General features: G+C 38.4%; 1 protein-coding gene across 1 annotated transcript; it reads left to right on the top strand.

The window, feature by feature from the left end:
• Positions 1–1749: 1749 nt before the first annotated feature.
• On the top strand, positions 1750–18044 carry LOC124113732 (5'-AMP-activated protein kinase catalytic subunit alpha-2-like). Its single transcript, XM_046474240.2, has 16 exons — positions 1750–1870; positions 4348–4489; positions 4842–4935; positions 5538–5682; positions 5968–6055; positions 6937–7006; positions 7316–7364; positions 8716–8821; positions 9739–9844; positions 10239–10353; positions 10647–10708; positions 11219–11258; positions 11388–11486; positions 12769–12839; positions 13857–13922; positions 14276–18044. The coding sequence occupies exons 1-16, from the start codon at positions 1786–1788 to the stop codon at positions 14489–14491; spliced, it is 1554 nt and encodes a 517-aa protein (XP_046330196.1). The 5' UTR covers positions 1750–1785; the 3' UTR covers positions 14492–18044.
• The last annotated feature ends 7734 nt before the right edge of the window (positions 18045–25778 follow it).

Below are 25778 nucleotides of genomic sequence, written 5' to 3'. Positions count from 1 at the left end.
AGGTCGACACGTGCAGTTAAAACCCAATTGAGTCGTCTCCCTTGAATGTTAAACTGGTTCTCTTTGTACGCATTTTACAGTGTATTTAATGTATAATAGACAGAGCACAGTCGTTTCCAAGGGTTCTGGTGCTGGTGGTTTAATTTTGTACTGCAATCCACTTCCATATACAGTTACATTACAATACATTATAATATTTTTAGAAAACACACAATTATTTCAAAGCGACGCTTTTCTCCATTTAAAGATAAAATAATTAAAATTTGGATTGAACAGAATATATGGCTAACAAAATGTAGATCTACGTTGAATGTGTTCATTTCAATGTTTTGTGTGTAGAATGTACGACAAATTCGTTTTTATTTGTGTATACATGTATCATATAATTAATCAATACAATACTGACTCATTTTAGCATAATGATATTTTTTAGTGCATAGGAAGGCAGAGGCGGTGTTTCTAAGTGTGTGTGTGTGTGTGTGTGTGTGTGTGTGTTGAGGCACTAGATCTATTATATGGCCTCTGGTTGAGGGGAGTTGGCGGGGGCCAACTCTGACATATTTGAGTATGAACTTTGTCAAGTGTAAACCGTTTGCTTGTAAGCAAAAAATGTTTTTGTGTGGCTCTCGATAAAGAGGCCTATATATCAGTGTTTGGAGCGTGAACTTGTGCCGTCAGGATCAGTGGCGTGAGTGAAATCGCATGGTTAGTTTTCAATTGTTTACCCGGATAGACTAATTTGATGAGTGAGTGAATGAAAGTTGACGCTATTGTCAGCGATGTTCCAGATGAAGTCTTGCATATATAATCAAAACTGGGACAGACAAAACAGGGGTTGATATTATGAGCACGACTGGTGGAACCACTTTATAACATTCCATTTCAAGTATAGGACTATTAGGTAGTCAAGTGGTCACGTACGATGTGTGAGGCTATTCCTGGTTTCCCCGCTATAAGGTATGCCTATAACATTGCCAAAACAGCGCAAATCTCGCACTCACTCAAGTATAGAATTTTGTTTGATTGTTTGTTGTTTAACGCCGCACTCAGCAATATTCAAGCTATATAACGGCGGTCTGTAAAATAATCGAGTCTGGACCAGACAATCCAGTGATTGACTTCGTGAGCATCGATCAACGTAATTGGGATCGATGACATGTATCAACCAAGTCAGCGAGCCTGACCACCCGATCCCGTTAGTCGCCTTTTACGACAAGCATAGTCGCCTTTTACGACAAGTATGGGTTGCTGAAGACCTATTCTACCCCGGAATCTTCACGGGTCTAATTTAAAGACAGGTATAGCTATCTCTTTTCTTTACCTAGTCCAGATCAGTATATGGCCAGTCAAACCAGACATTCATGCCTTTATGTAAGTCACACCCGTCGACAGTTCATGCAGTAAACAATTACTTATCACCTTGCATTGTAAAATTTGGATCGAAATCTAATAACTTATGTATTAATATTAATATAATAACTAATTTATATTAAGTTAAACACAACAAAACACAATGTGTCTATTTATTTCACATAATCAACAAATAAATAAGCTGAAAAATATTATTTAATATGGGGTAGCTTAGACTATTATTTTTTGTGCAATATATTACTTGATGAGGGTTTGATGAAGATTTTAACAAGTCAATAATATACCGTTAGTGTACACACCATAACAAGCACGTGTTGTTGATGTTGACGTTTTAATATCCGGGTCCTTATCGAGATGGACCAATGACAAGCTTCAATCACTGTATGACGTCATGTTTATGACAAGCTCTCCAACATGGCGGAGAAGGGTCCACAAGTGAAGATTGGGCATTATATATTAGGTGAAACACTTGGTGTTGGCACCTTTGGCAAAGTAAAAAGTGAGTATTTGATGCAAACTTTGCAATTTTAACCAATAAATCATCTGACAATGTCGTGCCTCGATAGCCTTAGTGGAACAAGTCGCGTGCGCCTAGATTTTGTAAACAGCCTTGACTCGCCAGTTCTGTCGATCAATAACCTTGCGGTTACAATGTCGAGAACATGTATACGGTTTCACGTGGGACGCATATTGACGATGGAATCAAATGTCGACATTTTAAGCATTTACTGCAATGATATAGAAACTCTGTTGAATGTCATGGTATAATAGCAGAAGAAAATTTGTGACGTGTTAATTTATTTTGTGCAAATATGTAGGGTAGTAAACTGGCTTGTTTTGAGAAAAACATGTTTACATCTAGGTGTGACATGGGAGAAAAAGTCGACAAGACGAGAAAACACGTAGCTATTGTATTATTTCAGTGTACACGGTGTAGCATGATAATATCCACAAACTGTATTGTATTAATATAACTGTTAGCGCAAAGAGCCTAATGTCATCACTGCATAATATAGGCCACTAATATTCCTAATGCAGACATGTTCTTTCCCAAGTAGAACTGAACATTGAAATGCAATGCATTATAAAGCGATTGTGTACATTGATCATGTTGATGTGTATTTAGTACATCACATTTTCTACCATTAGGAAATTCCAAATTTCCTTACTTTAGTTTAGTGGTTTCTTTAAGTGATTCAGTGACAATTTAGAAACAAGGCCTATATGTCTAGCACCATAACGTTTCCAGTCTAATATTGCTAATGGGAATATATGCCTAATGTTAACCATAAAACTGTAATGTTTATTTGAAATTAAGTTTTAAGCTTGCAGTTCAACATTTCTCAAAGTAAATATAAAACTACTTTACAAAATTTATGAAAATATGATTTCAACCAAGTTTTCTTGTGGTGCAAAAAGTTTCTGTGTAATAGACATGATAGAGTAGAAAGTCATTAGAACCTTTGATTACAGACCTGGGAATGTTGATGCAATAAAGAATATGTCCATAATTTGAATTAATTGTAGCATCAGACTCTATTGATATTATTGCTACAGTGTGAATCTGTCTGAATAATACCTCTAACCCATCATTGAATTTTAACAATTTAGTCTCTATATAATGTGTTCATGTGTGGATAACTACAGCAGTGTAATAATAAAAAATGAACTCTGGCTGATTAGTTTAAGGTAGTCACATGGTAGGTAACATGGTATTATTGCAATCTTCTGAATCATGGGTTCGATCCCAGGCTGGGTCATACCTAATGATGTTAAAAGGTTGAACTTGTTGTTTTCCTACTTTGTGCTCAGCATTACGGAGATAAAACAAGGATTGGTTGGCTCTGAGTTAGTATACTGTGTGTGAGTCTGGTATCCATGTTAAACCTCAACGTGGTGTCTCATTGAGCTAGCACAATAAAGCCAGCATTAGTCTAAACTAGTACAAGCAGCCCCACACACACCTGTGGGGTGATACGGATGTTACATAAGTGCAAGAAAATTGAATACAACGGTAAACCTTGTATTACCTCACCCCAACTATGGCTTGAGTGGTGTGTGACACAATCATTATATGTGTGATGGCCATTATCATCATGATTATGGGTCATTTGTTATCATTCATGGTTGCATTTAAATGCCAAGGCATTTCTATTTAACATCTATATTATGTTGACATATTACATGTTTTATTTACCAATGCTCTTGTCAACAAGTTCGGAGCACAAGGTGAAGTTATTGGTTTTATGAAAAACTATGGGACTGTTTGTATTGTCCAGGAATAATAAGGCAATGCCTGTAGTTGTATGCCTAATATAATTGTACAAGGCTTTGTTGTGACAGTACATCCCAATGTAACATGTCTACAGGACAGCATTTCATAATATGTACACAAGTACCTAAACATGATTGACATATACATTCATAACAGAGGAATTCCATGTTGAATAGAAGTTTGGGGTCTCCTTTGAATTATAATGGGTTTTGGGGTTGTTGTTTTTTATTCATTGAAAAATGAAAAATAAATTACTATGATTACATTAAATGATCAATTGGTGATCAAGGGATACATAATTACGGAGCTCCAAATAAGCATGATAAGCTGACCATTTGTGTAAAATATGCAATCTAAATAATCATAACCCTGTTAAGTTTGAGTTGCTTCTATTCCAATTGCATGAAGAAATCTGACAGCCTCATAGTATAACAAATGTTAGTGATTACCCAATGTAGCTACAAGAATGTCTACAGATCTTTCCTTACTGACTGAATGCAGGCATCACATGTTCATGAACTCTGCTTCAGTGAATGATGCACTGATGTATTTAAAGTATTTGATGCACATAAAGTATTTTCTAAAAAGTTTACAAAACCCAATAGTGTGGATCCGAGACAATAATTTGAATAAAGTACGTGGATTATTTCCAGATTGTCGTGGAGTACACAGCTAGTCACACTGGTCTTTTTGTGTTTCAGTTGCCACACATCACCTAACAGGTCACAAGGTAGCTGTGAAGATTTTAAACAGGCAGAAAATTAAAAGTCTCGATGTTGTCGGGAAAATCAGGAGAGAGATTCAGAATCTCAAACTCTTCAGACATCCTCATATCATCAAACTGTAAGTCCACAAAAAGTGATGTACTGCATAGTTTCAGATGGCTTCATCTTCTAGGACATTGACTATGTTGACAATTGTCCTAAAGATTGATTTCAACTTGTTAATGAATTGATATTAAAGACAGTTGTTAAATCATGAATATGTATTAATGCTGTTTGTCCCCAACTTAATCACTGGTACTGTAACCATGTTGACATGCATTGATGTTCTTGACAGCGTAAACATATTAAAATTAAGTTGCAAGAAACAGACCCAATTTCTGATGAACTCAACCAATTGCTGATTTGACTTTTTGCAGTGGGGAAGTGAGTATCAGTATAAGATCAGTTAGAATTTATTTGTGATTGCCCAGATACCAGGTGATGAGCACCCCAACAGACATCTTCATGGTCATGGAATATGTGGCTGGCGGTGAACTCTTTGATTACATCGTCAAGCATGGCAGGGTAAGTAACACAGTTTCAGTGTTTGGATTGAGTTGTGAACATACCCAATGTACACTTACTCAGTAGCCACCTGATTAGAGGGCAGAAGTCACCCCGAAACATTGTTACAAACAGTAATGAAGTTGTTGTCCATCAAAAAAGTGTCATGTATTCTCGCTCACTGTAGTTGTGATCACGAAAGCAAAGGACATAACCATCAATCATAACAATGTAGAAAGGTCTGAAGACTTTCTTTCCTCCTTACAATATATTAAGTTTCAGTGGGCTAAATAAGTCAATGTGATAATAAGGATCTCAGGAGACAGAGAGAGGGGGTGGGGGGTGGGGGGGGTGGGGGGGGGTGGGGGGGGCGCTGGTGCTATAACCATATCCGTGTAATTATGATTTTGACTCAACAACTGTGCTGTTGTTTTACCTACTGTTCTGCTGGTACTGGTTCAAGATCTCTTACAGCCTATGACAGCACTGGGCCTTTGCTCTTGGGTTTCAGCAAAGTGGCACATCACTAAATGTCTAGAACCTGGGTAGTTTTTATCTCACTGCTAATGACTGCTTTACTAGATATAAATAGAAGATATTTTACATCTGTTGTTTTGTTTCAGCTGAAGGATGTGGAGGCAAGGAGGTTCTTCCAGCAGATTATTTCTGGGGTGGACTACTGTCATCGACACATGGTGGTGCACAGGGATCTCAAACCTGAAAACTTGCTGCTAGATCAGAACACTAACGTTAAAATAGCTGACTTTGGTAGGTACCATTATGTCAGAGAGGCAGCATATAAGGTTTTCAATCATTTTCCAGCATTTCTGATCCTGCTGATTTCACTTGAAATTTGGTAGACATTGTAGATGCCATGTCAAATGCTAATGCAAATAAAGTTTTGTATGCAGGTTTTAAACTTGTTAAAATGATGGTCCTGATGCTATGTTATCCTTGATTGCGAAATTATGAATAGAATAGATTGACAGTTTGAAAAAGGACCAACGATTGTGGTATTATGGTATTTTTCATTAAATGGATCTTATCATTCAGGTTTGTCTAACATGATGCATGATGGAGAATTCCTGCGGACAAGTTGCGGCTCCCCGAATTACGCTGCTCCTGAAGTTATATCAGGAAAGTAAGTCACAAGATCCTCACTAATAATTACCTACAGTTATTTGAATAAAGGAAAATGTGAATCTATTCACTCACTCACTCACTCACTCACTCACTCACTCACTCACTCACTCACTCACTCACTCACTCACTCACTCACTGACTGTAATTAAAACTTTAAATGAAACTGATACATTGTCTCTATCATAACATTTTGAGGAAGCAAACAAGTACAGAAATGTTTGAATGGCCTGATAAAACTGCTGCTTGTCCCAAGTGTAGCCCTTCCCTAAGTATGAAACCGCCATGCACACCATGAAGTGTCTTGCTTTGAATTGAAGTTTAATGTTGTTTCTAACTGATACCATTAGGTGTAGTGTATGATACTCATGATGACATTGCCACTGTGTGTTGGATATGCACTTGTGAATCCAGAGGTTATGATGGTAGGGGTGGGGATTGGGTCATGCTTGCACGCAAGGGCTGGGACGGGTTTGGTGGGAACTGAGTAGGACCCGGGTACCCACAGGACTACCTAGACCCATAGCTAGTACCATGATATATTGTTAAATTATCTAGAACGCTATGGTTACACTACAAGTCACTAATGTTCGCATTTCTTCAGTGTATGCATGACCAGATCGTTTTATATGTGTACAGTCAAACTATTCCCAATTGGACCTTTTTTCCCCATCTCTTAAGACCTACAGCAAGTACCTGGGTAGGGTCGGGTAATAGGGGGATGGGTACCCGGGTAGTAAATTTTGACTCGTCCCACTCCTATTGCACACACCTGTTTTTTCAGACACTTTCATGTGTTATTGTTCACTAGGCTTGGGTTAGTCATTGTATATAGATATATCAAGATCCTGAACATTCCTCTGTATTTAACACTGTTTCCAGGCTGTACGCGGGTCCGGAGGTGGATATCTGGAGCTGTGGTGTTATCCTGTATGCCTTGCTGTGTGGGACGGTACGTGGACTGATGTGTATGTGACATGTGAAGAAACACATGTTGGAGTACCTACCATGAATGTATTTCAATGACAGTACAGTATCATTGCTATGTTGAGGAGGATATTCAAGTGTCAATGGATAATCAGCTTAAACAATAAACATTACATATATTACACCGCTGATGGTTGGGGATTGTTACTGCAAGTAATTAACTGTATCTGACTTTGTTATGTCTTGAGTTGTTTTTATCAATGCCAGTTTTGAACATGTTGAAAGGATAATTTGATGACTGTGCCATTTGAGTAATTAATCTGGTTTGTTTCAGTTACCGTTTGATGATGAACACGTCCCTACATTATTCAGGAAGATCAAATGTAAGTAGAGAATGTTTCTTTGAGCTAAGCATCTTATGGAGTTGATTGCTAGATGAAAACACAAGAAATACTTTCATTTGCCTATTGATTGATACACAGTAATTGAAAGTTTGATAGAAACTGTGGTGTTTTTTAACATATTGTGTTAATGTAAGTATCCTCAAAAGAGCTTACTGTGGTAAGCTTCTAAAACATGTATCACTTGGGCTTTCATCCTACATACAGCTGACACACCATCATACAGTCGAACTGCGTTATCTCAAATGTACCGATCTCTCGAGCCTATTCTCGAGTCGCAACCGCCTCACTATATAAATACATATAAAGTTACCTGCTTATATCAATTTCGAGATAAAAATAAATTGCACTATCTCAAACCTTGGGACTGGGTCCCAACTTTGACTTTACTGTAGAATTTTATACCTTTATCTCGGAAGTTGGCATTGACACACAAACAGTTTTGAGAAGCGTAAGTATATTTAGTGCCTTTCCCCACACATCTTGCATCACTGTAAAGGTACAGAGCAATTTGAACCAATTGGTCCACCAATTATTACGTACTTATCTTTTAATTCAATTGTAATTGTAATCTTTATTGACAAATAAGATATCGTAAGTACATACACTTGAGTAAAAACATGGCGATATTTCCACCTTACATCGAAATGTGCTGATCAAATTGGGATTAAAGGAATTAAAGATGTGTGACGCTATTCACACGATCCAAGTGGATCGAATTGTGATTACTGCCATGCCTACTACATTAACGTACAGTTGTTATTAATCATAGCCATCAAAATACATTTTAATTTGTCATCCCATACACGTTGTGTTTTTGATTTCTTGTGTATGCAATCGTATTGCGTTGTATCTATAATTTGTTTTTCTGTCATTTGATCTGTCCGAATGTTCATGCCTTGTTATCTTGAGCATCCGTATATCTCGAAGTTACAACACGGTCACGCTAGGTTCAAGATAACAGGGTTTGTCTGTAGTGAGTGAGTGAGTTGGGTTTAACACCGCTTTTGACAGTATTCCAGTTATGTCACGGCGTGTCAGCTTAATGTGGGAGGAAAGCCCGAAGTGATGCAGGTCTCAGATGTTTACCACTTCGATGAAACCCACGAGCACGGGTATAGTGCTGACAAACCTAGAAACATAATCGGGGCGAACCAGGATTCGAACCCACAATCATAGGTTTCTGGCATGCCCAAGGGACGCAACTCTGCACAGCAAATTGCTGCGCCTTAGACGACTGTGCCACCTGTGCCCCCTGTTTGTCTGTATAACTAAAGTACTGTTCAAAGCATTTAACACCTATCGGTAACTCGCTCACATGTATAATTTTCAGCTGGCCTATTTGCCATCCCTGAGTATCTCAACAAGGATGTTGTGTCGTTACTGTGCCATATGCTGCAAGTAGACCCTCTCAAGAGAGCAACAATACAAGATATCAGGTGAGTGTGCATCTCTCACAGGAATACAGGCTGAGACAGTTTGTGTAGGCCTATCTATACATGGCTTACAGATAACTGATTAAGTAGAAGTCTAATGAAGGGACATAACTCTTGTTAGCTGATAAGTAGGTTATTAAGATAATGTACACTGTGTTAACTAAAACGTTAAGTTCATGTCAGTAAATTTTTATTACTGACATGTAAAGATTGGGGGGGGGTTAAGGACCAGAAATTCCAATCATTGAACCATTGCTGAATCCTTTGTATTTCCTGACTTATCAATGTAATAATCAACTGTTTACCATTATGTTTTTGGAATTTGTTTAATTCCATCAAAACAAATGAAAAAAACCCATTTTATTAAGTGATTAACACTTTCCCAGTGATCTTGTCATGGTAACATCATCCTGCTTAGATGGTGAAAGGTACCAGTCAGCTTGCAGCATACCAATCAGGTTTTAATTAAGTGTCACAGACTCTTGAGAATAAGTCCTGGGCAGCTGTTGAGCTCAGCAGAGCACATTGGGCATATGAGTTTTTCATGCTTGTTTATTGATGGTGCTAACATTTGCTTCCAGAATTTGTTTGTCATATAATCATTTCTAAACATGTAGGCAATATTATGAATTGTCAAGTTTAAAAAAACAGGCTTCAATTTTATAATTAGCTGCTGCTGTAACTTGAACAACACAATTAGAAGAATCATGCCCTGATACCTAGCTTCCAGGCCAGTGCACTCCAAGCTATCAGCATTCATTATCATTGATTTCATATTATCCAGCAGTAAATCTTGATCCCGGCAGAATGCATAAATACTCTGGCGTTTTCTTCTTCTCTCTAGCATTGCTGGCTTATAGGTCTGTGTTCAGGTGATAATTTGTATGTTTGTATGTCTATGATATTTGAAATGAACTCAGGGATCATGAGTGGTTCAAGAAAGACCTGGCAGGGTACCTGTTTCCATCTCCCAACGACCAGGACGCGTCTATAGTGGACCTGGATGTCATCCGAGAAGTTTGTGATGTAAGTACAGGAGTAACGACACTACTCTCAACACAGTTTAGTAGGCAACTGCAGTCATGTTCAGATTTATCAATATTGGTTTTTGAAACAGTTTGTTCATTCTCTTTCACTTCTCAAGTCCTGAAACTGTGAATCTGGATTGTTTGGAAGAAAACTTAGGCTTTCTTCAAAAAGTGTTCTTCTTATTGTGTTTTAATTTATTGGCATTACTTTTAAGACCTAATGTTAGTATAATAATTTGAACAATAGTTCTAAAATCAGAAGGGTAACTTTGTATTACACAATCCAACCCACACCTGAAATAATGTTTTTAGTCAATTTTCTTACAAGTCCTTTTATCCATAGCTCTCTCTTGGTAATGATTTAAAAAAAAATGTAATCTATCATTTGATAGAAATTCAACGTAGATGAGCTCGATGTGCAGAGAGCCATCCTGAGTGGGGATCCCCATGACCAACTGGCTATAGCCTACAACCTCATCATAGACAACCAGAGGTTTGCTGATGAAAGTAAGTCACTGAAGCATGCATTTAAGATACTATAGTCACTAAAGTCAGATGCATTCAGATATGTTATCAAGATGACTTACAGGTTATTTTGATGAAGACATTGAAGTATAATGAGCACTGTTAAGCTGCTTGAGGTTTTTTTAAGAGTTAAAGTAAAGAAAATATGATCTCATATGATACATGCCTCTTGTATTATTGAAAGAGCGACAATCAGGTAAGTGTATTTGCCAGATTATTGACTGGTTTTAACCTGCTATCATGATTAATTTATTCTTCACATTGTCACTCCACAGCTTCCAAGACAGAGTTGAAAGAATTCTACCTTGCCTCCTCCCCGCCTCCAGAATCATTCCTGGTGAGTTGTTAAATGATACTCTCACTGAGATATTTGGCTCTTAAGTCTGCAGCAAATGCCTGTAAAAATTCCCCAATTGCAATTATTAAACATTTTCCAATTCATGCTGTTATATTTATAACTAATGTTATGGGTTTGTAAGGTGACTTATATTTTCACTGTTAACAGGACTAATATAGACCATTTCTGCATTGAATGCAGTGTTGAAAATTTGATGTTAAAATACCTATGAATTTAGGAAAATTAAACAACAATTTCATTTGGAGCAGTTAGTTTTGTATCCTAGATAAGTCCCTGGTCGGTCGAGAGTCTGACAGCATGTGTCATGCCACTCGTCTGGCTATTGTTCAGTCTTGAGTAACCATGGTAACATTGCTGACTGCAGTATACAACATTAGTCCCTCAATCCATCCTGATGTAACATAAACATTAAACAGCAAGATGCAGCAGCTGTGTGAGTAATTGTCATCTGAGAACTGAAATATAGACATGTTTATTCTTCATTTCCAGGCATCTAGTCCTATGAAACCTCACCCAGAGCGAATGCCAGGTAGGTTACCCTTGTTTTTTACTTGTCAAACTGTGTGTGAAAATTAAATAAGTGAGCATGATGAATAGTTTTAAAGTTCTTAACAGGTATGTGTGCTTTGTACTGTACATCACTTTGTACCTATTTCAGAAATAAAGGATGTGACACACACGTTAGATCCTATCAAAAGTCCCCCGTCAGGACAGAGGCCTGTTCAGCCTGCACCAAAGAAAGCCAAGTGGCATCTGGGTACGTCGGATGCTTCACATGTTCATTCATGCTGGAAAGATCAAAGCATCATGAAATAAACCTAAAACCTCTGTAGATTTAATGAATGTGTATATTGTTAATTCTTTTACTGTCGAAAATCCAGGGTAGAATGTGTCCCCAGCGCCCGATTGCTAGCTGTAAGAGGTGACTAAATTGGGAACCTGTGGTGATTCTCGGTTAGAATTGGTTCCTAATAACCTATGCTGGTCGTAAGATGAGACTTGATGGCTCGGGTGGTCAGGCTAATTATGTCAATTACTGGATTGTCCGGTCCAAACTCGATTATTGTCCCCCGCCGCGCGAAAGCGCGAAGCGGGGGATATAGTATTCACGACCGTCCGTACGTACGTCCGTACGTCCCACCTGTTTGTTGCCGCGGTATCTCAAGAACTAAACACTGGATTGTCTTCATATTTGGAACTATGGTGTATATACAGACTCCGCAGACACCAGTCGGTTTTGGTGACCTTGACCCCATTTTCAAGGTCACAGCAGGTAAATCTGCTTTTGGAGTTGGAAAACGGTGTTGCCACGATATCTCAAGAACTAATTGCAGGATTGTCTTCATGTTTGGAACTATGATGTATATACAAACACTGCAGACACCAGTCGGTTTTGGTGACCTTGATCCCATTTTCAAGGTCACAGCAGGCAAATCTGCTTTTGGAGTTTGAAAACAGTGTTGCCGCGATATCTCAAGAACTAATCTCTGGATTGTTTTCATATTTGGAACTATGGTGTATATACAGACTCCGCAGACACCAGTCGGTTTTGGTGACCTTGACCCCATTTTCAAGGTCACAGCCGGCAAACCTGCTTTTGGAGTTGGAAAACGGTGTTGCCGCGATATCTCAAGAACTAATCGCAGGATTGTCTTAATATTTGGAACTATGGTGTATATACAGGCACCGCAGACACCAGTCGGTTTTGGTGACCTTGACCCCATTTTCATGGTCACAGCAGGCAAATCTGCTTTTGGAGTTGGAAAACGGTGTTGCCGCGATATCTCAAGAACTAATCGCTGGATTGTCTTCATATTTGGTACTATGGTGTATATACAGGCGGGGGACATTTCGTCACTTCTGTGACAAATACTTGTTTACAGGATGTTCTTGTATAGCTTGGATGTTGCTGAGTACATCATTAAACAACACATGCACATAATGTTGAAACTGGCACAAATAAGAAGTGAAAAATTACAGCATGAGTAATTAGATATATTTTATCACCATGGTAATTGTGTCCATTGGTTTTCTTTCAGGTATTCGATCACAAAGCAAGCCACAAGATATTATGCATGAAGTCTTTAGAGCTATGAAGTCATTGAATTTTGTGAGTCTTATTCCTCCATTTTACATGTCTACTGTAATGTGTGTCCCCTCTCTGTGGACATTGTGGAAGTAGAATCATGATCATCTTAATAATATCTCATCATACAATGTGCCGGATAATCACTGTGTCTATAGGAGGACAAAAAGATATGTGTCTAACATGAATCTCTGCTATACTCAGTATTATCAACTTATTTAGCATCAATAGCATTGTGATTATACTGTGATTGCCATTATTTTGGCACCTCCTTATTCCCAAAGCATCCAAACCTGTGAAGATCCGGTGTAGAATAGGTCTTCAGCAACCCATCCTTGCCGTAAAAGGCGACTATGCTTGTCGTAAGAGGCGACTCACGGGATCGGGTGGTCAGGGTCGCTGACTTGGCTGATACATGTCATCGATCCCAATTGTGTGGATCGGTGCTCATGACATTAATCACTGGATTGTCTGGTCCAGACTTGATTATTTACAGACCGCCGTCATATAGCTGGAATATTGCTGAGTGCGGAGTTAAACAACAAATAAACCAACCAACCCAAAACACTCTGTGGGGATTTAAACACATAGTATCCCATGCTTGACTTGATAGACATGGTATGTTGATTGTGTGCCATCATGCCGTGATGCCATAGATCATTGCTCATGCCTTTGTTACTGGTTGCCGTGTTCATGTTCACTTATCACTAATTGAGGGGCGGTCAGGTAGTCTAGTGGTTAAAGCGTTCGATTCCCGACATGGGTACAATGTGTGAAGTCCATTTCTGGTGTCCCCCGCCGTGATATTGCTGGAATATTGCTAAAAGCGGCGTTAAACCATACTCACTCACTCACTATCACTTATTGAAAAAACATTTCCATGGGAAATCTTACTTTTTATGTGTCAGTTCTGTGAGCTGATTGATATGTTTTTTTGTGTTTTATTATGTCCAATCTCTGTTCTGCTTTGAAATCATATGTTATTGCCTTTGAAATAATACAATTATATCATAACATCGTGTCATTTCTATTGTTCAACAGGAATGGAAAATAGTCAACAATTATCATGTCCGAGTTAGAAAGAAGAATGAAATCTCTGGAAAGTTTGTAAGTCAAATATTTAAGTTACAGATGAACATTTGCAATGGAAATGATCGGACTGAAAGTTTGGTGTGGATATGTTTGTAAGATGAGAGTGACAGAGGATATAGTTACTAGGCAATCACCAGATTATCCCGTCAAGACAGAAATATTTTAAGGCTGGAATCATGTTACAGGAATATTGCTGAGTACATTGTTAAGCAACATACAAAACAAAAAAAGTACCGAGTGTCTTGACTTGGGCTAGATATGGAGACTGAGGGGTGCAAGAGTGTTTGGAAGAGCATGAAGTGATATAATTGACCAAACAGAATTGGACAAGTCTATTGGAGTATTAAGACCATGTATGTCCATTTCAGACCAAGATGAGTCTCCAGCTGTATCAGGTTGACCAGAAGAGCTTTCTGCTGGACTTCAAGAGTCTTTCTACCGTACAGACAATGGATGCCATTGAAGCTCTGGAACAGATAACAGACGAGAGGATGGATGTGGATGAGGAGGGAGATGGACAGTGTCACCAGACCCTAGAGTTTTTCGAGATGTGTGCCAATCTCATCACAGCACTTGCTCGATGAGTCACAGACTAATCACTTCACGGGATTGTATACACCGCGTTCCTTCATCATCCATGAATACATATGGCTGCTATGAGGTGTACTTGCTATATTTAACCAACTAATCAAGCAATGGCCAGATTCCAGCCACAAGGAAGCCAGCCTGTGTGTAGACAAATACAACCAAAACAGTATTGTTTCTTGTTTGACAAGTGCCATAGAGGTGTGGCATCTGCTCTACGTGTTGCTTTAATAAGCAGCCTCATTTCGTTAGTTTTCCAACGATAGACATATCACCACTCCACTGCATAGCGTCTATATGTATTCCTGGTTGACGGAGGGACTTTGTGTCTATGTCTGATTGACGATGCAGAACAATTGGCATGGTGCACTGGGAATGGATAAGCTCAGGCTGTGAGTTGCTCAGTAGGTGTTGAAATGAAGAATGGTCAGATACATGTGTACAGAATTGATGGTTATACTCAGAAATGTTCTCGCACAAATAATATGATTATGTTCAACATATGACTGTATGTATGCTTGTATAATATTCGCATCATAGTAGGCCGATTGGGACGAGAGTGTGAGAAGGAAACAAATGAAAACAGAGTTGCTAGTTTGTCAGAAAGATGAGGTGTTGACTGTATAGTATTGACAAGTTGTGTACTCAGTTGTATGAAAATCACAAAGCATAATCAGAAATGATCATTATTCTCATAAAGAGCATGATGCATTTTACAAATACTGAATATACCTGAAGCAGGGATTCAACTGGGTCTATCTAGTTTCAAGGCCAGGGACTCGAGGTAATTTCTTTTGGGGGTCCCATTTTACTGATGCAGTGATGACATATTATTGCACATGCTAAGAAGTCTTAAGCATATTTATAGATGGGGATTTCCCTATTAGATTCATGGAAATCAGCTACTGACACTCTGAACTTGTGTGTATTTCAGACAAGAATAGAAATATCAGTTGCAGCATGCAATCCACAATATTAATTAGACTTAATGGTTCAAACAGCCATATTTTTGGTTTCCAGGAGGACATGGAATGTTAATTATTTGCATCTATTCTCAATTTTGCATCTGATAAAACCCTGTCTGAAGACAACCATTGTTTGTTGTAGATTTGTTTTGAGATATTTATCGTGTTTTTGAAAATTTGAAGTCTGCATAAGATGATGAAAAACTCCATTGAAGTAGGACTCTTGATTGAGGATGACGAACGAGGGAGTTGACTGAATGTTTGTTATCTTGAACACAACTTTACAAAATGTTTGCTTGTACATTTCACATTTGAACATTTTCCTGAAATAAGCTCCAAAGTTTGTTTTGAACAGAAAAAAATTACAATACTGATCTGGCTGATTGTGTTCATATTGTAGTGCAATGTTTGCTGCAGAAGAAGTTGTAATTTGTTATCATCCTGAAAATATGTACAGATTTAATGTAGGTACTTAAAATGATCTCACTGTCTTTGAACAGGCAGCGAAACCGCTGTTGTTAAAATGTAGTGCCTTTTTGTACATGGTCATCTGAAAGTGATTTTTGTGTCACTTAAAAAAGTAGGTAAGCTCTGTGTCTGAAGCAGCTTGTTAGGCATTTGTCATAGTTGAGTCTTCCTTCAACTGTATATATTCAGGAGAGATCTTAAACCTCCTTTTTTGTGTTGAAGTGACAGGTCAGATGTTGAGGGGTTTTCATTGGGTATAAAGAATTTGTTACTAACCATTATAACTTATAAAAAAATATTGAAGGTAACATTACATACACAACTGTATTAATACCAGAAAGTTGTGTATATGTATGCATGTTTCATTGGACAGATATCTGCAATTTCGCTTCTGCTATTTATGCAACATAAGCCAATGCTATTCTTTAATACATGCCTATTGTTTTATTTATGAAGAATATATTTTGTTCAGTATAACCATGTTTGTTTCTGATGTTTTGTTACTGCATATTAAAATGCTGCTGCAAAGATGAAAGTTTTTTAATTTCTTTATGTCTTCAAGAACAGAACAACACATCGGAAATGCTTATATAAGCTTTGAGAAAACTAAGTGTGCCTGATTCCTTTTGTTATAACTAGACCAAAAGGCAGGAGACACAACTTGAAAACATCATCTGAGTTGGTTTCAGACTGATTCCCTAAACTGAACATGCTAAAAGTGTTGAAACAAAATATTGGACAAGATATGTTTTTTAAAGCATATTTTCAACTGTATTTGTCATTTTCAATTTGTTTCTGTTTGGGATTGTACAAAATGTTGGATAGACTTGTCTGTAAGGAGAAAAACCCATTGATCTGGTTGTATGGTCGACATAGACTTGTAGACATTGCCAGTCCCTGCAAGTTTGGATTCAAGTCGTTCAAACATTTTGGTTGTTTGTCAATTCAAGTTTGGATATGTATTTGAATCAGAAAGTTGAGTTTTGACAGTAATTACACAGCAACCATGTCTCAATTTCAAACTTCCAATGTCTATCGGGTATAGTCCCCCTCTAAAACATGTTGAAGTCATATCGGCCATGTGTGATAAAAATATCACTGGCAATATTAGTTATATCTGAAAAAATTGAAATAAGAGTACCGGTAGGTCATTTTATGGCAAGTCAGAACATCTTAATCAGTATAAGATGTGAGGTGGAAATGTTCTACATCCTAGGGTGTACATGTGTGAAGGTGAACAGGGCTGTGATTGGAACTTTCATAAATGGCATCCATGTATCATGTTGTTTGTATGATAATGTTTTTATATGGAATATAGTCAATGTGTCATCTGCCAATTCGTAAATCCAATATCCCTGATATGCTTTTGTTAAATAGGAATTCTTTTCACGCTGGAGTCATCATGTGCAGGTTTGATGTGAAATATATAGATATATGATCAGACCTGTCAATTTGCATTCACAAAAGAAGAATGTGATCTCCCTGCAAAGTTAGTGCCTTTTCATGTATTTTTAAAGGGTGAGTTGAAGATTGAGTTCAAGCATAATCTCAGAGTAAACAAATATGTGACATTGATTATCTTATGAGACCTTTTTGCTAAAGTGAATTAATTTCCAGTTTTAGCATGGAGTGTAATATGTACCTCTTCATGACTTCAGTTTGCCCAAATGTGTGGTTCGGGCCATGAAGGTAGCAAATAATTGTGATCAAATTGTTAGGAATGAATTCTGCATAAATACGGTAGTGTTCATTGTTGTTAGACATCCTTAAACTTTCTTTTGCATATTTATAAAGTTAATATAATTTATCATAAAGAAGCAAGATAAGTTTACTGTTTTTGTTAACTTGTCCTTTTTCTGCCGTTATGTTTAGTATATCATTTGGGTCATAGTTTGCCTGTTATCTGTTGATGCAAATCTGTTATTGACAGTCACTGCTGTGGGAATCATCATGTTCCTAGTTGGAAGAGCTCATTCTTTCAGGACTTGCTGGGTTCTATATTTGTATTTGATACACTGGTTATAATATTGTAAATGCTTTCTTGTGTGGAATCACTGGAATGTATAAATGCTTTGATATCAAGTGCTAGATAGGATAACCAAATAAAGTCTGAAGTTGAGTTCTATCGTCTGTTGTAAATAGTCACAGCAGTCTAACATCAACAGTACTTTCAAACACAGAATGTCACTCATTGCGAGGGAAAGATTTGTTCTAACCACTAACCTGTGTGTTTGACTCTTAAGTGAGGTATGGTAAAAATGGGGTATAACATCACTTTCAAGATTATTTCACCTACATAGCCACGTGCATGCAGATGTGTGTGTGTGTTGCTGCTTTTACTAGTCTGGACTAATTCCGGTTTTAGTGGTAGCTCCGTGAAGATCCGGGTAGAAAATAGGGCTTCAGCTTGCTGTAAGAGGCAATCAACGGGATCAGGTGGTCAGGCTTGCTGACATGGTTGATGCATGACATCATGACCCAACTGCGTAGATCAATGCTCATTATGCCATTCACTGGAGTGTCTATCAATTATTTGCAGACCGCTGTCATATAGCTGAAATATTGCTGAGTGAGGCGTTAAACAACAAACAAACAAATAAATATTTAGTGCTAGCTCATTGAGAGGCCATACCCCATTCAGACACTTTACACTGACTCCAAGCCAGTCAGGCCATGCCTTATCCCCTTCTACATCCGCATCCGTGGTCTTGTGGTAGAGCATCCATCCGGAGAGCGGAAGGTCCGGGGTTTGATCCCCGGCCGCGTCATATTAAAAGACTTTAAAAGATGGTACTTGTTGTTACCCATCTGGCGCTTAGCATTAAGGGGCTAAACAAGGACTGGTCGGCTCGGAGTCAGTATATTGAGTGGGATATTCATGTCCAAACTGCAGCATGGTAGCTCAGTGAGTTAGCACTATAAATCGGCATCAGTTCGGACTAGTACAAGCAGCCACGCAAACGTACATGCACGTCGCTATTATATAATTGCAATAACCTTGGACGCAACATTTAAACCCCATTTCACCTACCCCCACAGTGCCAAGCAAGGTAACAGGAAGTACCATCTATAATGTCTTTCAGTATGACATGACCAAGTAAAGACTCTTAAGTCAACAATATTAGAGCTTGATTGTAGCTGTTGTTGAGCATGGATTGGTTGACAGTCAAGCTGGACAGTGCTGTTCCATGTAAAATCTTCCAGATCAGCACATAGCCTGAATCATGGATACAGAATTATGTACCTTCAGTCAATGTGAAATACCAGTTGATAGTCTGAAATGTGAGCTGCATCACTTCATGTCTGAGTGAAGGGAGTTAACTGACTGTAAAAGTCCAGTTTCCACCCTTGCCGAACTAGGTTGGAATTTCTGGGATTGATCGTAGTGCCACCAATGGCGATTACGATAATCAAGATCTTTTTTGTAATAGAACCTCGTAATGTTACCTCACAAAGTAAAATCACTTGAACTCTTTGATTGACAATATAAAAAGATTTGGAAAACATTTGTTGACGCCCAGTTAACAGTGCACATGCTCTGCAAATCCTGGAATCGACCAAAATCTGCCAAGTTGTTTATGAATGCAATGTTGATTTCATTACGCGACTTTGATTGGACTATGCATCGACTCATTAGTCCAGCCCCCCCAAAAAACTCCATAATTCCAGCCTTGTTCGACAAGTGTGGAAACTCCCTTGCCTCAGGAAGATGTGATTATTCAATGTATTAAATTTCCATTCTATTTTTATAAATACTTTGGACCTGTTTGAAACCACGCATTGTTTTGGAAGCGATGTGCCCATCTCTCTTATCACCAACTTGGCACAGAATGTCTCTCATCTTGAAATCAACAACCAGTCAACATTTGTAGACATTCCCAGTTATAGGTGAGGTGAGGTGAGGTGAAATTGGGTTTAACGTCGCGTCCAAGATTATTACATTTATATAGCGACATGCATGCACGTGTATGTGTGGCTGCTTGTACTAGCCCGGACTGATGCCGATTTATAGTGCTAGCTCACTGAGATACCATGCCGCAGTTTAACATGAATACCCCACTCAGAGCCGACCAGTCCTTGTTTTAGCCCCTTAATGCCGAGCGCCAGACAGAGTAACAACAAGTACAATCTTTTAACGTCTTTTTGTATGACGCGGCCCGGGATCGAACCCTGGACCTTCCGCTCTCCGGGCGGACGCTCTACCACAAGACCACGGAGGCGGTCCATTCCCAGTTATAATGGAGACACGATGAGTGCAGTATTTCAGTGATACAGACACTTGTTTCAATCTGCACCTTGATTGGATGGCTATTTTTTATGTTAAGTCTTTCGAACCAAACTCATAATGAAGCTATTGTGGCAAATGAGTCCAGTTCAATCTCATTAAAATCAGATCTTAGTTCTCGCTCATTGCTGAATAAAGATCTGAGGACATCCCATTACAGGTCACGTCAGAACGACTTTCATCCAACCAATCAGAGCGTCGCTTACCAGATCATGAAATTGACAGTCGGAATGTGTTTTCTAATCATGCAACCACGAAATATTTAACACGGGGTATTCCGAACGACAGTTACGGGTTTTATGATTGTATCAATACAATCTAGGCCATCTATAGCCATTCCAGAATGTTCTTCTTATCAGTTTAATTATTTTAATCAAGAATACGTCAAAATATGTTTCGTAGCGTAGTCGCCAGTTTGAAACTAGTGTCGTAAAGCTTGAGAAAGCTGCCTTCTGATTGGCTAATGTTGTTTTCTTGTCAGTCATTTCATTGGTCGGTCAAAATTTGCGAAAGGTCCTTCTGACGTCACCTGTAATGGGATATCCTCAGATCTTTGTTTAGCGGTAGCTAAAACTAAGATCTGATATTAATGAGATTTGAGTCCAGTTTTTTTATCATATATATAAGGGAGATATAATACACTGGAAAATAAGGAGCTATATCTCCCTGATTCTACAGCTATTTTGAAGGAAAACCATGTGGCCAAAAGTGGCCATGGCTAGCCCTTGGTAGAGCACAACAGTTCATGAAGTACAGAGAACAAAGACATCAAGCAGATATCTTTAAAGAAATAGAAATAGAAACGTAAAATCCATGTAAAAATTGTTTATTTTGTCGTCACTTTGTCAAAAATAAACCTTTACATACTGTTTGCACCTTCATGTCATATTATTGTAAAAATTATAAGCAAAATGGACATTGTTACACCAGGGTTAATCTATCAACTGGATCACTGAAACGCTCAGGAATATTTCCCAAGTTCAAATTTATGCAGGAAAGCATTAGTAGGGTTATCATGTACAGTAGGGTACAGCACATACAGACATCAAGGCAAGAGTGAGTGAGTGAGTGAGTTGGGTTTAACGCCGCTTTTAACAGTATTCCAGTTATATCACGGCGTGTCAGCTTAATGTGGGAGGAAAGCCCGAAGTGATGCAGGTCTCAGACGTTTACCACTTCGGTGAAACCCACGAGCACGGGTATGGTGCTGACAAACCTAGAAACATAATTGGGGCGAACTGGGATTCGAACCCACAATCATAGGTTTCTGGCATGCCCAAGGGACGCAACTCTGCACAGCGAATCGCGGCGCCTTAGACGACTGGGCCACCCGTGCCCCCTCAAGGCAAGAGCCACTGACTTGAACAAGGTGGGGATCTGGACCCAAACCATTGGTGTGCAAATGTTCACACTTTATTACTCGCAGCAATTTCATTGAATGAAAACTGAATGAAAAAATTAGCTACTTCAGTTAATATTTGTTTCATTGTTTTCACGCCAGCAATATTCCAGCTATATGACAGCGACCTGTAAATAATTGAGTCTGGGCCTGATGATACTGTCTGGATGTTGACACACAATCAACAAAGCCACTAAGCTGACCAGCCATTCCAGTTTGGTTGCCTCTTGCTACACGCAACAGAGTCCTGGGGACCTATTCTAACCCGAGATCTAGTAATACCAGGAGTGAAGTCTGGAACTGTGCCTATCCTATCTGGTCATTAACTTCCTTTGGACAAGCTGTACAACTGTGATCCAGCTGGTAGACAAATCCTGATCCAAACATCATGGTTATAAAATATCACATTGTAAACTCTCCCCAATGTTCATTATTTTGTTCTGATATATGTGGAGAAGTGAATGTATGTTACATCATATGTACAGTTGAGTTGTATGAAATGTACAGAAAGAATCTACACTCACACTGGAACTATAGTAACACTCATGCAGACATAATATCAGAATCTCACTGGCTACACACGGAGCTATTAGAAGACAAAAGAGGCGTATAAATATAGAGTAGTTCCAAATACCCTTATTTTCTTACCCCACCTTGCTACCATCATGGGTCATCTGTCCCTAAAAACTTAAATTAAATCTCCCCAAAAGAACTGGCGATTTCCATGTGTCTACCTTTCCAATTTCATTGCGCTCTTTTCAAATATCACCGTCACTGATTCAGGTGGATATTATACATAAACAGAGATGCATGAAATATTGCCCACTAGTACCTACCTTATTTTTGCAAAAACAAAGACAACATAGTGTCTACTATTTCCTTGGAGTCCTGTCATTGGAATCACAACATACATTTTGAAGATCTTAAACAAACATAAAACGTAACTTGTCTATCAAAAAGGCTTATCTGTTTTATATATTACATAGTCAAGGTGACGATCTAGATGTAGACTCAATGCAAGTCCTGTGTGGTATAGGGACTTATCTCTTGGATGAGTGAGTGTGACACTTGGCTACCCGACAGCAAGTCTTACCACACTGACGTGATCCTTGAGTGAGTATGGTTTTAAGCCGGTTTTAGCAATATTCCAGCAATATCACAGCGGGGGACACCAGAATTTGATTCACACATTGTACCCATGTGGGGAATCTAACTCGGGTCTTCGGCATGACAAGCGGATGCTTTAACTACTAGGCTACCCCACCTCCCAACATGTTTGAGTGAGTGAGTGAGTATGATTTTACGCCGCTTTTAGCAATATTCCAGCAATATCACGGCGGGGGACACCAGAAATAGGCTTCACACATTGTACCCATGTCGGGAATCGAACCCGGGTCTTCGGCGTGACGAGCGAACGCTTTAACCACTAGGCTACCCCACCTCCCAACATGTTTGAGTTAACTGAAGCTGTAAGATAGAGGTGAGCACAGTTGTTGCCATATATAGCAGGGATACCTAGGTTTCACTCACTGTACCCATGTTGGGAACTAAACCTTAGTGTTTGGCAAAACAGGCAAACGCTTTAACCACTAGATCAATACACTAACATTTGATTTCTGAAATATTTTAAAGATTTTTATTTGTGAATTATCTATTAAATAGAACATAAAACCTGTGTTTAAAAATTTGAGGGAGTCTAACTGTAGAATAGCAACCTCTTATTTTGATTTGGAACCGAGTGCATTAACCCCCAAAGTTGGAGTCCAAAGTCTTGCTTGGAAATGTTTGGGATATTTTTGTTTGTTTTGGGTACTAGGCCACTACATCAAAATCTATGGACAACTGTGTTTATATAAGCAAGAAATGCAATTGGAATTGTCTATAAATGTATGACAAACAATATCTCGAGATAACCAGGGTGAGCTATTGATCCTATCCAGCTGCTTCCTATTTGACCCTGACACCCAAAAGTTTAATGCCTCACCATGCTCACCACAAAGGCAAAATAGGCTTCTGAGTATTTGCTTTTTCAGTGTTTGGCAGCAGGAAGTGTATCACAGAGGGCCCACTAGTGCAAGGTTGAAACGTAACTCAGAACTAGCCCGGGTGAAGACAAAATGCCCTTGTAATGTTAAAACAATGGTGAAATTGGACATTTAAACTAGCCTGCAGGAATTTGTACTAGCCCCGGGATAGCGGGCTAGTGCTAAGTTCTAACATTGTATGGGACTATATTTACAAGCACAAAACAGTTTCACGATCACTAATATTGGCAAGCATGGTAAAACTATTTATTTTAATGAAATGTAAACAATGTAAACAACATCAATAACATCTATACAGCAACAAATATGCTGGTGAACCTATTACGGAAAAAATGCCATAACAGAGAAGCCATTTACTGCAGTGAGTGAGTGAGTTTGGTTTTACACTGCTTTTTAGCAATATTCCAGCAATATCACAGCTGGGGACACCAAAAAAGGGCTTCACCATTTACTAAATCATACATACAACAGAATTATCATACCTAATAATAAATGATAAAACAACTTACCACATCATGTCTTTTTATCAGATTACAATTAAGGCCACAATTTATATTATTTCTTGGGACCCCAGAACCACATTTAAAAAAAAATAAAAATAATAATTCACAGATCACAGAAAAGTTTACATGATTTCTTAAAAATAATCTTAAAAAAACCCAATTGTACATAATATAACAATGTTACGTTATCAATTTTATATATGTAATAAGACTATCCTTTATCTCTTGTAGACCTATCAGCTTTTTTAATGAAAATAAATATTTAAAGCAACAAACTTGACAGATTAACAATTACTTTCATTACAAAGTATATTCTGACGTCTTTCTGCATATACCCATATTGGAAACTAATTCCTTTTTTTGATCTTTCTGTATTATTTAAATGTCTGGTAATAGATCTTCATAAAAGATTACCTACGTGTACACTCCGTGCTCATAACATACCAGTGGTAATATTGTTTTCAAGATTAGTTGTGTGAGGAGACAACACATTTAAAACCAATCCTTCTTGGAGTGAGTGAGTGAGTTTTGTTTTACGCCGCTTTTAGCAATATTCCAGCAATATCACGGCGGGGGACACCAGAAATGGGCTTCACACATTGTACCCATGTCGGGAATCGAACCCGGGTCTTCGGCGTGACGAGCGAACGCTTTAACCACTAGGCTACCCGACCGCCCCAATCCTTCTTGGAAATATTGCTAGCATGAGCATATTTGACAGTATGGAGGTCAGCAAAAATATCAGTGGGAATGTCAAGGTCAAGGTGTGAGGGGTTGGCGGTGCCAGTAGGATCAGTGACCCTGGTAATACCAAATTATATATTAGCTGGCATATGTCTTATGCATCAGAAAGGATGTCCATAATTTGAAGAGTTTTCTTTTTCTCAAAGGGTAAACCTTGGACATCATGGCGACCATTGCCAAAATGGCCAAGACTTAATGTTTCAGTAAGCCTACGTGTTTGTAAATTGGGCAAAGACAGAGAAAAAAAAGAGTAAAATAAAATACACACCCAAAAAAATTGTTTCTTAGTAAAGTGCTACCTTATGAATCTTGATCATACCATTATCATCTAGACATGCAAACTTCCTGATCAAAGATTCACATCGTTTGTACATGTGAATGTTCCTAACAGAATCATCCGGAACTTCTATACAAACAGGTTATGTTCTGACAGTCTTTCTCTATTGACACAAACAAGTAGCAACAATTACTTTTCTCTTATATCAAATCATTGCAATAACTTCCAACTCGTCCTAATGGACACTTACAGGGTATAATGACATTCATCAACCAAGTCACTAAGTCAGATCACCAGATTGCATAAATCGCCTCTTACAAGCATGGGCTGATGAAGATCAATTCTAACCCAGATCCTTACGACCAGGACACTTATATCGATCAGTATCAATCAGAAAATGCATGATAACCCATGCTTTTCCTTAATCAACAAATACCCTATCAAATTGCCTCCATAAACACTTATACATAACACAAGATGCATGCTTGCCATGCCTTTTCTAAAACAAACATATATAGAATTAATATAATACCTATGGGCAAAGGGAAGCCCAAAATATTAACAATATACACATCTCATGTCATGACGTAACTACAGTAT

This window comes from Haliotis rufescens, unplaced genomic scaffold (assembly GCF_023055435.1).
Source record: "Haliotis rufescens isolate VD_foot unplaced genomic scaffold, xgHalRufe1.0.p SCAF_2, whole genome shotgun sequence".
In the NCBI taxonomy this organism is placed as follows: Eukaryota; Metazoa; Mollusca; class Gastropoda; order Lepetellida; family Haliotidae; genus Haliotis; species Haliotis rufescens.
Note: the sequence above shows the minus strand (reverse complement) of the source record. Positions and strands in the feature narration are given on the sequence as shown.

Bases quoted from the DNA above. Each gene is read 5' to 3' on its own strand.
- LOC124113732 (XM_046474240.2), top strand. From the start codon at position 1,786: ATGGCGGAGAAGGGTCCACAAGTGAAGATTGGGCATTATATATTAGGT. The intron at 9,845-10,238 runs GTAAGTACAGGA...ATCATTTGATAG, and splicing joins TCATCCGAGAAGTTTGTGAT to AAATTCAACGTAGATGAGCT. The intron at 13,923-14,275 runs GTAAGTCAAATA...TGTCCATTTCAG, and splicing joins ATGAAATCTCTGGAAAGTTT to ACCAAGATGAGTCTCCAGCT.